Consider the following 15,306-nt stretch of genomic DNA (forward strand, 5'->3'; position numbering starts at 1 on the left):
TATGGACTTAGTGCCTTACAAATGAACGTTGGTAGCTATGGATTTAGTACCCTACAGATGAACATTGACATTTATGGACTTAGTGCATAATAGATAACATCGACGACTATGGACTTAGTGCCCGTTAGATAAACCCTGGCAGCGATGGACTTCGTGCATATTCCTTAGGACGATCCCTAGGAATAAATGAAGGAAGAATAGCTGATTCTTAGGGTAGATCCTTAAGAATAAAGAAGATAATGGGGATGTGAAATTGGGTTAATTGTTTGATGATTAAACATAATAATTATATTATTGTGGGTTGAAAACTCTATATACCCACCAGGTTTCCCAACCTGACTCACTCAGTTTATTTGTATCACAGGTGTCGATACGAAGCTACATTACACTGAGAGATTAAAGAAGATGTAAATCACTAGTATAAATGAATATAAGGTCTTTTTATGCTTATGTTTCTGTATTGACGATGACATCCCAACGTTTTGATATAAACAAAATACATTTATTTGGAAATGCTTTGATAATATATTTATCATGTTTTCTGGGAACAAATTCCGCAATATTATTCTTTAAAAATGAATATGCTGATTTTCAAATAAACATAAATAAAATTTTTTAAATGATCGTGAGTTTGGGGATGTCACAAATCACTACTATGGATGTGAGGTCGCTGGATTCAACAAACAACGAATACAATTTTGTATGTTCAAATAAAAGCAATTGATTTTACTGCATTGTCAATGGAAATAATTAAAATGGATAAGACTTTGTTAAAAATGACGAACATTTAATCTAAGTATTGGACTTGTTTGCTTTTATGGCTGATTTTTTTGTATCACACATTTAATTCAATGTCAAAAAAACACAACCTAAACTTATCTATCGACAACGAAATCTTAGAGAGTATAGACTACAAAAAGTTTATCAACCAATTTGCTATCAATAATGCTAAGAGAGCTTCACGGGTCGTCGGTTAGTTGTTACCAGTTTTCTAAAAGGTGCGTCATGACGCGCGCCAAGGCGTGCAATGGCGTGAGTCGTGGCTTCACCGTTACGAAAAGCCTCATAACATTGTTGTTAGGCGTGACGCGTGTCAAGGTGTGATATGGCGTGCTATGGTGCGTTATGGCATGTTATGGCGCGTGTTTTTTCGTTTGAGACACGTTTTTTTTGCTTTTTTTTATGTCTTTTCTAATCGGGGATACAAATATTGTGTTTTTTTTGTTAACTTTTTGTTATTAGTTATTGATATAACACTTCTAAAAAGTAGTTATATTTAATATAAATTTTTATTTATGTGGTAATATAATTATAAATTAATACAAAATCGCCGCCTTACATCACGTTTTGAAAAACGGCATGGCTCGCAATGGCTCGTTAAGCTTGAGGCTTGGCCTTTTGCCGCCACACCACGCCTCACGCCATTTAGAACATTGGCTGTTACGATAACTAATTAATCATTAAAATACTATGATTTTGTTTTGTTTATTGCTATAAAGTTTGTCATCGTTTTTAAAAAAAATAGTTTATGTATTTTGAACCGTTACACGTTAGGGCTAAGGCCTAAGGGCCTTTTTTTTTTCAGACTCATCTGGACATTTGAATCCTCGGATGAGCCGTGATTGTGGAAATTTAGTTGTTGGACAAGCCTAATTTAGAACCTACAGGGTTTAAAGTTATCATAAATTTTTGGCATATTTTCATGATGTCATTGCTATTAATCTTTAGATAGCCTTTTTTATGTATGCCGGGCAAAAACCCCAAAATGATATTAATAGAAAGATTGGAATTATATGAGAGTTTTTGGGGTTTTGTCGAGTTATCAGGATATACAGTCGACGATGTTAATGCCGGCGAGAATTCGCCTCTTCACCCATCGTTTCTCTTCACTCCTTCCATCATCTTCTTCCTTTTCTCCTCCTCCTCCATTTTCACTCACTTTCAGAACCTCCCTCTCTCACTCTGCTCCACCCCAGTCCCACCATGTCTCCGCCACTAAAACCCCCAAAATCTCCATCTCCGACTCCGCTAAATTCGTCCGAACTGTCCTGTTTATCCCACCGGGAACAGACCCGGAAGAAGTCACCGAAGACATGATCTTACCCGGCTCCAACATCGTTCTAGGCCCTTACGCCGGCGAAGCCAAAGTCAAAGAGGTTCAATTCATCGGAAGCAGCATTCGCCCCAAAGATTGCCCTAAAGATGAGCGACCCGAATTTGCAATGTTGGGTCGTTCCAATGTCGGGAAGTCTTCCTTAATCAACTCCTTAGTTCGCAAGAAAGAAGTCGCTCTCACCTCAAAAAAACCAGGTATTGAATGTTGATATCTCTCTGATTTCATTAGGGTTTATACGAATCTTCACATAACTGATTAAACAAAATTGGGATCCGATTGTGTAGGGAAAACTCAACTCATCAATCATTTCTTGGTGAATCGAAGTTGGTACCTCGTTGATTTGCCTGGTTATGGGTAAGCTCAACTTCACCATCGTAGTAAAACTCTTACAAGGTGATTATCGATTCATTATTCTTTCTTCTGTAGATTTGCTAATGCCCCAGAATCTGCAAGAATGGATTGGTCTGCATTCACAAAAGGTTACTTTCTAAATCGAGAATCATTAGTAAGCATTCTGCTTCTTGTTGATGCAAGTGTCCCACCTCAGAAGATTGATCTTGATTGCGCTAATTGGATTGGACGAAACAACGTATGATTCCTTATAAAACATATTCATATCATATAATACGCCACTTTTCTTTATGTTATTGGCATTAGATTGATCATTGATCTTTCCGTTTTGAATGTTGGCTATATATTTCAGTTACCAATGACAATTGTTTTCACAAAATGCGATAAAATGAAGAACAAGAAGGGAAATCGGCCTGATGAGAATATTAAAAGTTTTCAAGAACTGATTAAAGAAAGTTACAAGATTCATCCTCCATGGATAATGACTAGCAGTGTTACTGGTTTGGGTAGGGATGAGCTTCTTTTGCACATGTCACAGCTTCGGAACTATTGGGATAACTAGGGTTCTCAAGAAAGAAGATAATGAATGCAACACAATACTTCAAATTTTATGTCTTTTTTGGGTGGCATGAAATAGGTTTTGTAATGTTTAGGATAATATTACAGAACAGATTATACATATTTTGAACACCTTGTGCTTATTTGGAGAGTAATAGGGGGTGTGAATGTAGATTAGAAGAGTTTCATGGACTCAATTGAAACACTTAAAATGTGTGGTGTTCTTTGAGGTGAAGGATATGTATGTGATGACATATTCAGGTGAATACTTAAAAAATTACTAGTTCTGTTTTGTTCCTTGATTGCAACTATATCTTAAGCTTTACTATTGGATGTTCTACTTTTAATTTATGGTAGAACGCTTTAGGAGAAACTGTAGGAGTGTGAAAAAACAAGACATTATCATATCATCAATAAAAAGAATTATTGTTTTAGCCTTTTAGTTGATCATTTACCCACATATCACATGGATGTTAAAACAACCTTCACGAATCGTTAAAAATCTACATGAAACAACCTGTTCGGTTTGTATTTCACAGTAAGGGTGAACATTTGGACATCTGGAGCGAACCAGGAACCAGATATGGACAGATGAGTCTGTCTAGTCCAAGTTCCACCAATTGCTATCAAAGCGGTCCAGTCCGGTTCAAATGCTCACCCCTACTCGGCTGTAATAGATAAACTAACTTTCGTTAAGGCTTCAACAAGTTGTATTATATTCACCTAAAGTTGTAACGGTCCAACTGGTACAAGAAATAAAAAACCTGGACCTAGTAAGCCTCAAGCCTCAACAGGTCCGGTCCAAAGTCCACCAACTTCTGTCAAACCGGTCCGGTCCAAGAGCTGATCCGGTCCGGTACAAATGTCCACCCCTATTTCATAGTCATGATAATAAAGTTAGCAAAAAAAATTAAAAAAAACATCATATTGATCAAAATAAGCTTCAAATTAATAGCATGAGTATTTCATAAAGTAATGATTTCTAACTTCATGATCTTAAGATCTTATGATTTTAAAGATTTTACAAGCAAAAAACGATCATCTATCATAGTAGGATCTATTTGAAGTAAAATATATATATTGGGATCATAGGATCCCGATAAGGATCTTAAGATCTTATTATGATCCGAGCAGGTCAAACATCATGTCATTTATGTTATTCCATTTATGATCTCATTCCTTTAATTTTATATAAGCACAACGATCTTGTTTTATTTTTTGCTTAAGATGTTTTCTTCTTAATTTTTGGGGGTTTTCGACGGCAAAAATGTGATTCGTGTTTAAGAAATTAAAATTGATTCTACTGTTAATGTCTTAATCAACATAAAGTTATAATGAATAATACTACATAAACAAAAAATTGCGATAAAAAATCATAAGACTAGTTCATTTGATACGATCTTTTGATCCCGATTCGATCTTACGATAGCAGTCTTGTAAAATGTTAAATGATATTAGGTAAAATCTTGATTTTGACAACATTGGAATTACTATAAGGCTATGTGGTATACCTCTAAACGCCATAACACAAAAAATATTGTCACCTCAACTTCACATTAGCATCATTTTCCCACCATTTACCTTATGAAATGTGTACCTCCATAAACCCAAAATAACTTCCACCTCGGCTATTTATTTCTATAAAACAAATAATCTAAATATCTAAAAGTTAATTAACATGAAACATTTCATTCATTTAAAATATTGATCATAAGCATCAAATTAATACCATGAGTATTTCATAAAATAATGATTTCTAGCTCGTGGTTGTTAAGATCCTGATATTGATCTTAAGATCTTATAACTTTAAAGATCTTACAAGCAAAAACGATCATCATCAAAAATAAAAAAACACATTACATAAATTAAAATAAAAACATTACATAAATAAAAATAAAAGATGCTAGATAAATTAAGTCTAACTATATATATATTATATATATATATATATATATATATATATATATATATATATATATATCCTGGATTAACCTTTTACCGCAAGCATTGTGTCAAGGTCATCGCATTCGAGGCCATCGATCGACATTTTCAAAACTTGCATATCGTTTACCACATGTTCCCCAAGTAATTTTTGTTGTTCGCTTCTCAAAACCAACTTCTATTTTTGTAGTGCAATATGTTCATCAAATTGTTCCCGTAAATACTATAAGTTGTTTGATGTGGTTTCCTTTTCTTTATTCTTTAAAGAAGATGCAGCTTGCTTCGCTTTATCCCGACCCATCGGACATTGAAACGGTGTGGGATGGTTGCATGGCGGTGGTTGAGATAGTTTTTGTTGAAATTGTTGATGATGTAATTGTGGATGTTGAAAAGATGATCGTTGAGACGGTGATTGTTGGAAAGAAGGGTGTGGATATGGGTTTTGTTTAAAAAATTGTTGAATGGTGGTAGTGAAGAGCCTTGGAGTAAGTTTGTGAATGTACAATTGAGAGAATTCATAAAATATTGATCGTATTACGAAAACCTCATAGGTAAAGTGTTTAGACGGAAAGGGTTTTCGTGTGTTGGTGTTTTTGGGTTTTGGTTGGATGGTCATGTATTTGGGGGTTGCTCCATATTTTTTTTTAGAATTCTTATAAAAATATTGAGAAAGAGAAGTGTTTGTTTGAAGTTGTTGTGCATAAAATGTGAAATTAGGTTGGTATTTATATAAGCGAATTTGTAAAATAAATAAATAAAAAACAAAAACCAACAATCAAATTCTTCCTGTTATAACATGTTAACTCGGTAACATGCATTAACACTATACATACTTAACGAAGGAGGGGCAGTGTTTGTCCGTTAACAATGCGGCCACCTCAGCATAATGCACGTTGCACGGTGTGTTAGACGATTTAATTAGTGAGAATGTGTGATAATGACAATAGTTATGTAAGATTGAACGTATTCATATTATTAAACAACATATTTTCTTTGTCATTCTCACAGAATAGCATTGCCCACACGTCCACACAATAGATGTTCATCCACATTTGAACATATCTCTCTCTCACTTATATATATATATATATATATATATATATATATATATATATATATATATATATATATATATATATATATATATATATATTCTAAATTTACACAAGATTATGGTGTCGAGTATATTTCGATTGTATCTCAAGTGTTTTGGAGCTAATGTGGTCCGCAGACTGCAGACATTTTGCCTCAGAAAAAACAAAGAGCACCATAGTCATGGTTATGTGTTGAATCAGTTTTATTACATTTACAAGATAATAAACAAGTTTCGACACTTGAATACTAAAGAACCAAATACTCTTTAGGACTCTGTCTTATAACACTAATCAAAATAGTATAACTATTGCTCAAATAAAATATGTAATAACAATTGATACAAATACACAAATATAATAGAAAATAAAAAATAGTACTTTTTATGTTTTTACATAATTCGTATTCTAATTGTTTAGACGTGTTTGTAAACCAAACCAAAAACGAGAAAGAATTTCATTCCATTTCATGTTGACCAAACATATAACCGATTTTAATTCCTATAAAATTTGTTTCATGTCAATCAAGCATATAACTGATTTTAATTCCTATAAAATCTAATTCATTCGGATTTGGATTTAGAATCCATTCCTTTCAAAAGTATTCTTCAAACAAAATATTAGGAACTATTTTCACTACCATAAGTGCATAACAAACGTTCAAAAGTATTATTCAAACCAAATATTAGGAACTAATTCCACTATCATAAGTGCATATTAAACTTTTAAAAGTATTCTTCAAACCAAATATTAGGAACCACTTTTCATAAGTGCATAACAAAGCTTGTTATTGTTAATAAAGCCCAAAGTAGGAAATATGGTGTTTGTGATATAACAAAGTCCCAACTACAAATGGATTGGATACATCATATATGTAATAACATCACATATTCATGGATTGGATACATCATATATGTAATAACATCACATATTCATGGATTGGATATATCATATATGTAACAACATCACATACTCATCATCATGATGAATGTTTTTATAAAACCTCCACATCTTCCTAAACTATACAACAATATCACAACCACACATACTTATTCCCCATCAACACCCTTCCATATCCCTCCACCTCAAATACACCAACCCCGCCCTATAATGCGTATAAGCTCCTGCCACCACCAAAACATGAAACAAATTATGACTATTCCCAACAATATCAAATTTCCCGGGCATCCATCTTTCGGGTATCCTCGTTGCATAAAGCAAACTCCCAATCCCATAAAAAGTCCCCATCAATATCTCATATCCAGTCGTATACACCGCTTCCGGTTGATTCCAAAACCAAACAAGTTTATGAAAAATGGGGCCCGCACCCGACAACCCCATTCCAAGAAAAAGACACGTACGGATGTTTCGATACTCGGGTCGATCAAATACGGGTAGGAGGGATACCATGATTGTTGCGATTCCTAAAAGGGTTATGAACCCTAGATAGAGATTGCAGAAGAAAGGGTGACACATGAACGCGTAGTAGACGGGCGGGTAGAATGAGGTGGAGATTAGGGCGGCGATGCCGGCGTAGTCGAGGCGGAGCATGATGTAGGAGAGACGTTTTGAGTGGCAGCAGAGGAGGTGGCAGAGACTGCTTGATAGGAGGCAAAACATTGCTCCACCTAAGAACGCGAAGAATGGCCATTTTGTGATTGGTCGTGTAATTAATGGCGCGATTATGTTTGCTACATCTTCTTTCATGCTTTGCTACAAAAAAAAATCGGGAAAGATTCAAGAAAATATTTTTGTTATTATGATTTAACTGTTTTTGTAACACAGTTATTCTTTCAACAACCCCTGAGTTGGCTCACACTGTCTCTCCCCCAAGGAGACTAATGTCAGATGTAAATCAAGTACACAGTGATTTGACACATAAAAGTCACACATAAAAGTCTAATGCTCAGAAGAACAATTCACATTGGAATTGAAACTCTCACGATTGCACCATTTAATGCACTAAAATGGTATAATAGTTAGTGAAAATAGTGATTCATCTCTAGCTCATTGCACAATTTCTTGCTCTTAATAATAAATTGTATTATTCGTATTGTAATATATATAATTATATATGTTCATTGTTGGTTTTTATTAGATTATCAATATTGTAATATATGTCACTTATTTTAAGTTTTTAAGTAAATTTGAAACATACAAATTGATTTTAATATATATCTTAAACTAATATAAAGTAAAAATCATTATACAAATAATAAACTAATAATACATAAAATCTAAAGCTCAAATATCAATGTGTGCAAAGGAAACTTTAATACCAAATTTGGTGTAAATGAATAGTACAACATCATCTCCAACACAACATCATTTTCTACACCAAATTTGGTGTGAAAGTTTCATGTGACATTTGTGGTCCTTCAAGTTCGAGTTTTATAAATATCTAGTTTATTTTAGTTGTTTCAAATTTGAGTTTATATAATTCTTAGTTAATGTAATTTTATTGTTATACTATTCACCAAAACACCATTTTGGTATATGAAATGGTATTCGATTAATTGTTGCAAAAAAAAAAGGACATGGAATCCAATTCACGTCGGAATTGGAATTGAAATTCACATTGGAATCCCATATTCCGACTATTCAAGACTAATACCAACTTTGCTTATTACATAAGGAGCATTTGTAAAGCAAAATTGAGACAAAAAGAAAGATAAGATAGACTTACAAGAACACAAATATCGGTGTGGTTGCTATGTGAGAATCGCTCAGGCAAACAATTTGTAAGAAGTTCGACAATATGCCAATTTGACATCAATGGCAGGAGGTCCGATGATGCATGAAATGAAGTCTTGATTTCATCTCGGAGTTTGTGCAAATCGGGCATATTAGGCATTGAAGGAATACAAGTCAAAAGGTCTTCACGAAGTTTATAAAGATCGGTTTTTCTCAATACATCTGGGAAATGTTTTAGGGTTGGGATATCGACTACATTTGGGATCATTTTCGCACTATAAATTGTTAGGGTTAGGAACAGGAAGAACCCAATCAAATGTCTGCAACAACAACAACAACAGCATATAAAGAATTGAAATTTATCAAAAGATTGTTTAAAGGAATTGAAATTGAAGAAAGGGTATTGAATGTTCTTACGTCCAAACATTAAGGGTTTCGTTGTGAAGGGTGAAGATGCTCATGAAAATCTGCTTGAGAGGCCATTCAGCACGATAATGGCGTAATATGAATTCATTATCTTTCATATACGCAGGCAACGAGTGGTATTCAACCAGCTGATACTTCATCTTCTTCCATAATTTCTTCCCCTTTCCTTGTTCTTTAGTTATTGATACATCAACCCTTTGATTGTTGTCACTCGATTCAGCGCCACCCCTTTTGCCCATTTTCTATCAAACAATCAATCGTTATGAATTAGTATAAACACATCCAAATTGAATTACGTAACTCGCTGCCTCAAATTCGAATTACAATAACTTTTAATTGAATGTTCAAAGAGAAAAATCAAGATAGAAAGCCTTTAATTGAGAAGAAGATAGTTACGTATACGTACACGCAAAGATGCTAAATCGGGTAATTCTTCGAAATTACCTGCAATTGGAAAAAACCCAGATGGAGAAAGCTTCAATAGAACATGAATGTTTGTGATTTTGGTATAAAAATCAGCTCGTTGAGTCAAGATCAAGTGTAATTGTGTTGTTTGGAGATTTTGTTGGTGGGGTAATGAAGCAGAGAATATTTTCAGACGGATTGAACAAGGAAATTTGATTATGAATTCAAGGAAATCGGAAATGAATAAAAAATCTATCAACCGCCAAAATGAAATCGGATTAAAAAAAATTGAAGCAAGAAATGCTTCAAATGTGGACCATGAACATGAGGTGTCGACGTAATGCAATGGTGCCCTAGTTTTTTTGGAAGGAAATATATAAAAGAAAGATTTATACAGAAAAGATATGCGGAGATGCCTCGATTATTCCGTTTGATTTTTATTATATTTTCTCTTGATTTAAAAAAATATATATATATATATATATTTATTTCTTGGTTTTTGCTTGAGAATGTTGACATTTTCTTGAATTTTGTAATTACCTGCCATGTTCAAACATTACAGAGACGTGTGTCTCAAAAATGACATTGAGAAATGTCATTTTTCACACCAACTTTTTTATTAAGAGAAATTAAATTAGACCCGTGATTTTTATTTTTCGTTCTAGTTAAAATAAATATCTTTTAGAAGTTATGCAACTAGACAACAAGTTTATAGGCATGTCCACAAAAGTAGCTGTAAGCTGGAACATAATAACTACAAGCCGGAAGATTTATAGTTTTTATTTAGAGAAATTTTCAGAAAAGTTCTATTATTTTAGCTTTTACGAAAAAATCACAAACTAAAAGTCCATTATTTTAGCATAATTTATTAATAAGTTTCAAACTAAAATTAAGTGATGATTTATTCTTTTCTCCTATCACATACGTATTATCGTTTTCATTGTTGACTTGGACGTCTAGTCATTAAATAAGCTGATGGGATGGATATGTTGGGTTATATAATGTTATCTTTACTGTAAAACTTAATATCATGATGCATTATATATTTTTCGGAATATAAAATGCTTCCAAGGAAAACTGCAATAATTACATAAACTAGCAAAACTTCGTCAGTTTTTAAGTTTATAAGAAATTTTAAATTGTCTATTTAATCATATGTAACTTAGTATATCTATCTTCTCAGCTCATTTCATGCCATATTTTTTCTAAAAACATACATTTTACCGGTTTCATTGCTGATATAGATACATAATCATAAATGATCCGATGAGACGGATATCAAATTTTACGGTAAACGTAGCATTATATAACCTGTCATATCAATCTTATCAGCTCATTTAATGACTAGGTGTCCATGTCAGCAATGAAACCGGTAAAATGTTATGTTACACTGAGAAGATGGTCAAATCATCACCTAATTTTAGTTTGAGATTTATTCGTAAATTATGGTAAAATAATGAGACTTTAATGGAATCAGACAAGTAATGAAACCGGGAAAATAGGTCAAATCGTCATTTTTACCAGTAATTCATGCTTTTTCGTAAACAAATTTTAGTTTGGGATTTTTTCGTAAATTAGGCTAAAATATTATGACTTTTCTGAAGATTTTCTTTTTTATTTATATAAGAGTATTCGATACAAGTAGCTAGAAGAGCTTGAAATATGTAAAATTACATAAAAATGGCATATGGATATAAACTAAAACTAAAATATAATTATGATAAATTAATTTTTCTAAACTATATTTAAGTTAAAAACAATACAAATTTTAATGCTAAATGCAACAATTAAGCTTCTCAATTGGTCTGTCACAACTAGTTTATTTTTTGAATTTTTTTAAAGTTGTCATGACAAGTCCAAAGTAGTTTATAAGCTAGCTTTTTATGAGTTTTTTTTTTAAATTTTCAAATATACCCCTATTTAATTATGAAAAAACATATTCTTCTAAATGTCTTTTTATGTCATTTTATATCTTCCAGCTAGCTTATCAGGTAGTTTTTACCAAACGTTATTTTTATTAGCTAACTTATAAGTGATGGGTTTTCTAGATTACTTCAATGTACTTGCGGAATTTCACATAACTAACTTATGGGCACATGCGATACTAGAAAATTTTATGGCTTTTCTCATAATAGCAACATACTTTGAAACTTCTAAATAACCTAGCTAAAATAGAAAATCACAAAGGTTAAAACCACATACCTTATTGCTATTATCGCAAAGAGCAATGTACTTTGAAGAACCCTTCTTGGAATGCTAGCCCTAATAGTGTGGATGCCTCTAATGAATCACACCTAAACCCTATGAAAACCCTAGAATCGAAATAAGAGAGGGGAGAGAGGGATTTTTTGAAATTTCTTATGTTTGTGTAGGGTTCTTGGGTCTTATGGAGGTCCCTATTTATAGTTGTAGGAAACTCTGATTTAAATTCAAGATATTAATAAAATATTCCTAATCCTTATCAGTTTCCTTATCAACCAAGGGAGCTTCCAGAACCCTTCCAAAAGGGCTCCAAAGTTGTCCCCTCCTAAGAAGGTTCTAGAATATTTCATTGTTCAACTTTTGAACAATTACACCCTAACCCTTAGACCCATTGATTAATTTTAATTAATCCAGAAAATTAATTAAATTAACTCATATTAATTCTTAATGAATTATTTCTATTTCTAATTAATATATTAATCCAATAATATATTAACAAATTAATTATCTTTCTCTTATTACCAATCCAGGCCATTTCCCGGTTATGAGGTCAACCCAAAAATGATTTTACTATTATTCAACCAATTATACCAATTTAGTTAAGACCTTAGACATCCTAGTCCAACAATAAGTTAGCCTAGTTTTTCAACTAGTACGCCAAACATAATCCTAGACTAACTTTTCATCAGTTTTTTTTAATTTACTAAATATACCCTTGATTAATTATAAAAAATATTCTTTTAAATGTCATTTTATGTCATTTTATATATTTCACCTAACTTATCAGCTAGTTTTATCAAACATTATTTTTATCAGCTGGTTTTTCAGCTATCAACTCATTTTTCATATAACAATTAGCTTTTCAGTTATTCAACTAACAACTAGTTTTTCAGCTTGTACACCAAACATAGCGTAAATGATGATTTATTTACAAATAAAGTAAATAAGACTTTTCAATTTTGTAAGAACGCATTCCAAACATTTTTTTGTACATATTACAAGTGTTCTGGCGTTCTAAAAGAATCGATATTATTGTATGATATTAATTTGGTTTATAAATTCATATAATAAATATTTATTATTTTGTTATATGAAGCTTAATAAATTATAAAATTTGTTGATATGGTTGTCTCAAATAAAGTTATCATATAATTGTTAAAATATATTTATATTTAGTTGTATAAGATAATTACTAAAAATATGGATATGATTTATTTATTTTAAATGATATTTAAGTCAATTTGTTAAATCTAAAATAGTTTTTTGTTAAAAGCTAGTTAAAATAGCTTTTGGATTTGAAGATTTTTGTTTAACCTGAAAATTAAAAGTTTCTATTGCCAAAAAAAAAAATTATTTAAAGCTATAAATCTACCTTCAATGGAGTGTGGGTGTATTTTGTCAAGGATATAAGCCTAACTTCAATGTAGCCCCAACGTTTATTAAATACACATAATTGTAATTGCAAAGGTTGTTATGATTTTCCAAACCTCTTTACAATATAAATATATCTTTGACTAAAATGGTAAAAACTTACAAGCTATTATGCGGTAATAGATGAGGAGTATCTAAACTAGCTTTTAAGGTACGAATAAAGTAACGTGTAAATTACAAAAATGGTTTTTGTGGTATAGTGAAAATAGCAATTTTGATTTAAGGTGTTTTTGATACATGGTTAGTTTATATAGTTTTATTTTCTAGTATCTTTGGTCAATAAACCATTAAATCTAGAAAAACTTATTAAACTAACCGACATAAATGAGTATTAATAAAAATTGTCACTTTAATTTTGAAATTTGTAAAATAATTATCATGTTCGGAATACAACATTTCAAAGTAGTAAAAATCATTCCGGAGTTGGTGGTGGTTGGCGGGCTATGACATTTGTATATTCCAGACTAACGTACTCAATTTCGAAGTAACGTAGTCAACATCATACATGTTGGACTTGCATTTAGGACTGTTTGTCAGTATACCAAACTGACATTGTACATTCCAAACACCACTTTCTGAATATTCTGCACTACATATCCCGTGTTTCCCATATTTTCTTTCACTTACAACCAAAATTCATAACTTTGTTTTAGAAATTTTTGAAAATGAATTTTAGAAAGTTTTGTTGACCTACTTGTTTACATGCATAACCTTCAAATAATCAACCTCCATAGTTTCACTAACATCATAATATATTTTATTTATCGTTTCAGCACTGTTGTGTGGCTCTTAGATGTGTGGTAAGAAATATTTTGCTAGATTTTAATTGTTAATGTTTATTTGTTAATTTTCTTACAATAATTTTTTAATTTTTCCAAAAAAAAATGTAGTTTCATACATTCATCGTGTGCTTGCTACCGATGATCTTTATATGCAGTTTTCTTCTGAGAGGGGACTACCTATGCTCAACATTTATAGCAGTTGATATGGACGAAAACAATCAAACATAGTCTATAGCGTGTTGTTTGGGTGTGCTTGCTACCAGTGATCGTTGATAGCATTATTTGCTTTCAGTTTAAGCTTTAACATATTATTTGATTTTCTTCTTATTTTTATGTTTGACCTTAATGTGTATGGGTGTAACTGTTTTCATATACCAATTTTGGTATTTGTCTCTGCAAATAAAATATATACTTTAGTATCATTAAATACAAATAAAATATGGGACCCATATAATTGAAGTTTTTACATTCATACTTACCTTATTCGACTCTAATCGTGAAAGTTCTTGTAAATGGTATGTAATCTCATCATCCGTAAAACCCATTTTTTAAGCAACACCCAAGCAAATTGATCGGGGACACCTTTGAACTTATCTGAACCACTACTCTAATTTCAGACTAATTTGGTGATATTGGCTTTATGGAAATTTATATTAGTTACAAAATGAAAAATATAACAATATGAAAAACAAACAAGTCATTCCAGACATTTCCTTTCATTCTGAAACGTAACAGCTAATTCAAGACCAACATGTTCCAGAACAATTCTTCATATTTTGGAGTAGTGCTTCCTACTCTGGAAACTAATTTAAAACATTTTGTATGTTTAAGGGTGTATTACTAAGGATTTTTAGGTTGCTAACATGTAACATCCATAAAATTTCATAAAAAAAAAACTTTTCAAAACAACCCTTTTGAAATAGAAGTGTTTACAAAGACCTTTGTTCCCAAAACATTATTTAAAATCATAATCTCTTTCAGCATAGTTTTCAAAACATTCACATTATCAGAGTTTCCCAGAAATCATCACTTCAAAACGCGAGGATGTGTACGGTCACGCCTTCACCTTGCCACGATCCACTGAAGTACCTGAAACCACAAACAAAATTGTAAGCACGAAGCTTAATGAGTTTCTCCCAAAGTACCAACACCCAAACAGGTAACATATACAAAAAGCACCATGCATAAATGAGCCTTCAACCTGAATGGACCACCTCGCAGGGACTTCAGCCTATCTGGACCGCTCCCGAGCCTTCGGCATGACTGGACCGCCTTACCGGGCCTACAGCCTATCTGGACCGCTCTCAAG

At 32.1% G+C, this 15,306-nt stretch overlaps 2 protein-coding genes across 3 annotated transcripts; one reads left to right on the top strand and one right to left on the bottom strand.

The window, feature by feature from the left end:
• The first annotated feature begins 1,740 nt into the window (after positions 1-1,740).
• On the top strand, positions 1,741-3,317 carry EMB2001 (P-loop containing nucleoside triphosphate hydrolases superfamily protein). The gene is made up of 4 exons (XM_079085952.1): positions 1,741-2,310; positions 2,401-2,470; positions 2,543-2,705; positions 2,820-3,317. Exons 1-4 carry the CDS (start codon positions 1,794-1,796, stop codon positions 3,027-3,029), a joined length of 960 nt encoding a protein of 319 aa, XP_078942078.1. The 5' UTR covers positions 1,741-1,793; the 3' UTR covers positions 3,030-3,317.
• Positions 3,318-6,866: 3,549 nt separating this feature from the next.
• On the bottom strand, positions 6,867-10,003 carry LOC145166903 (heptahelical transmembrane protein 4-like). 2 transcript variants are annotated; one of them, XM_079085954.1, is made up of 4 exons: positions 9,584-10,003; positions 9,169-9,419; positions 8,744-9,071; positions 6,867-7,770 (listed from the first exon to the last, which is right to left on the bottom strand). In XM_079085954.1, exons 2-4 carry the CDS (start codon positions 9,414-9,416, stop codon positions 7,117-7,119), a joined length of 1,230 nt encoding a protein of 409 aa, XP_078942080.1. In that variant the 5' UTR covers positions 9,417-9,419; positions 9,584-10,003; the 3' UTR covers positions 6,867-7,116. The 2 variants fall into 2 exon arrangements, with proteins under 2 accessions (XP_078942080.1, XP_078942079.1); XM_079085953.1 differs by having other exon boundaries at positions 9,622-9,966.
• Between the last annotated feature and the right edge of the window lie 5,303 nt (positions 10,004-15,306).

Source organism: Lactuca virosa, chromosome 3, assembly GCF_052849685.1.
Source record: "Lactuca virosa cultivar CGN04683 chromosome 3, Lactuca_virosa_CGN04683_v6, whole genome shotgun sequence".
Taxonomy (NCBI): Eukaryota; Viridiplantae; Streptophyta; class Magnoliopsida; order Asterales; family Asteraceae; genus Lactuca; species Lactuca virosa.

Excerpts from the sequence above, each read along its gene's own strand:
- EMB2001 (XM_079085952.1), top strand. The coding sequence starts at position 1,794 with ATGAGAGTTTTTGGGGTTTTGTCGAGTTATCAGGATATACAGTCGACG. Across the intron at positions 2,311-2,400 it reads TCTCACCTCAAAAAAACCAG|GGAAAACTCAACTCATCAAT; the intron begins GTATTGAATGTT and ends CCGATTGTGTAG. Across the intron at positions 2,706-2,819 it reads ATTGGATTGGACGAAACAAC|TTACCAATGACAATTGTTTT; the intron begins GTATGATTCCTT and ends TATATATTTCAG.
- LOC145166903 (XM_079085954.1), bottom strand. The coding sequence starts at position 9,416 with ATGGGCAAAAGGGGTGGCGCTGAATCGAGTGACAACAATCAAAGGGTT. Across the intron at positions 9,072-9,168 it reads GAAACCCTTAATGTTTGGAC|ACATTTGATTGGGTTCTTCC; the intron begins GTAAGAACATTC and ends TTGTTGTTGCAG. Across the intron at positions 7,771-8,743 it reads ACACCGATATTTGTGTTCTT|CAAAGCATGAAAGAAGATGT; the intron begins GTAAGTCTATCT and ends TTTTTTTTGTAG.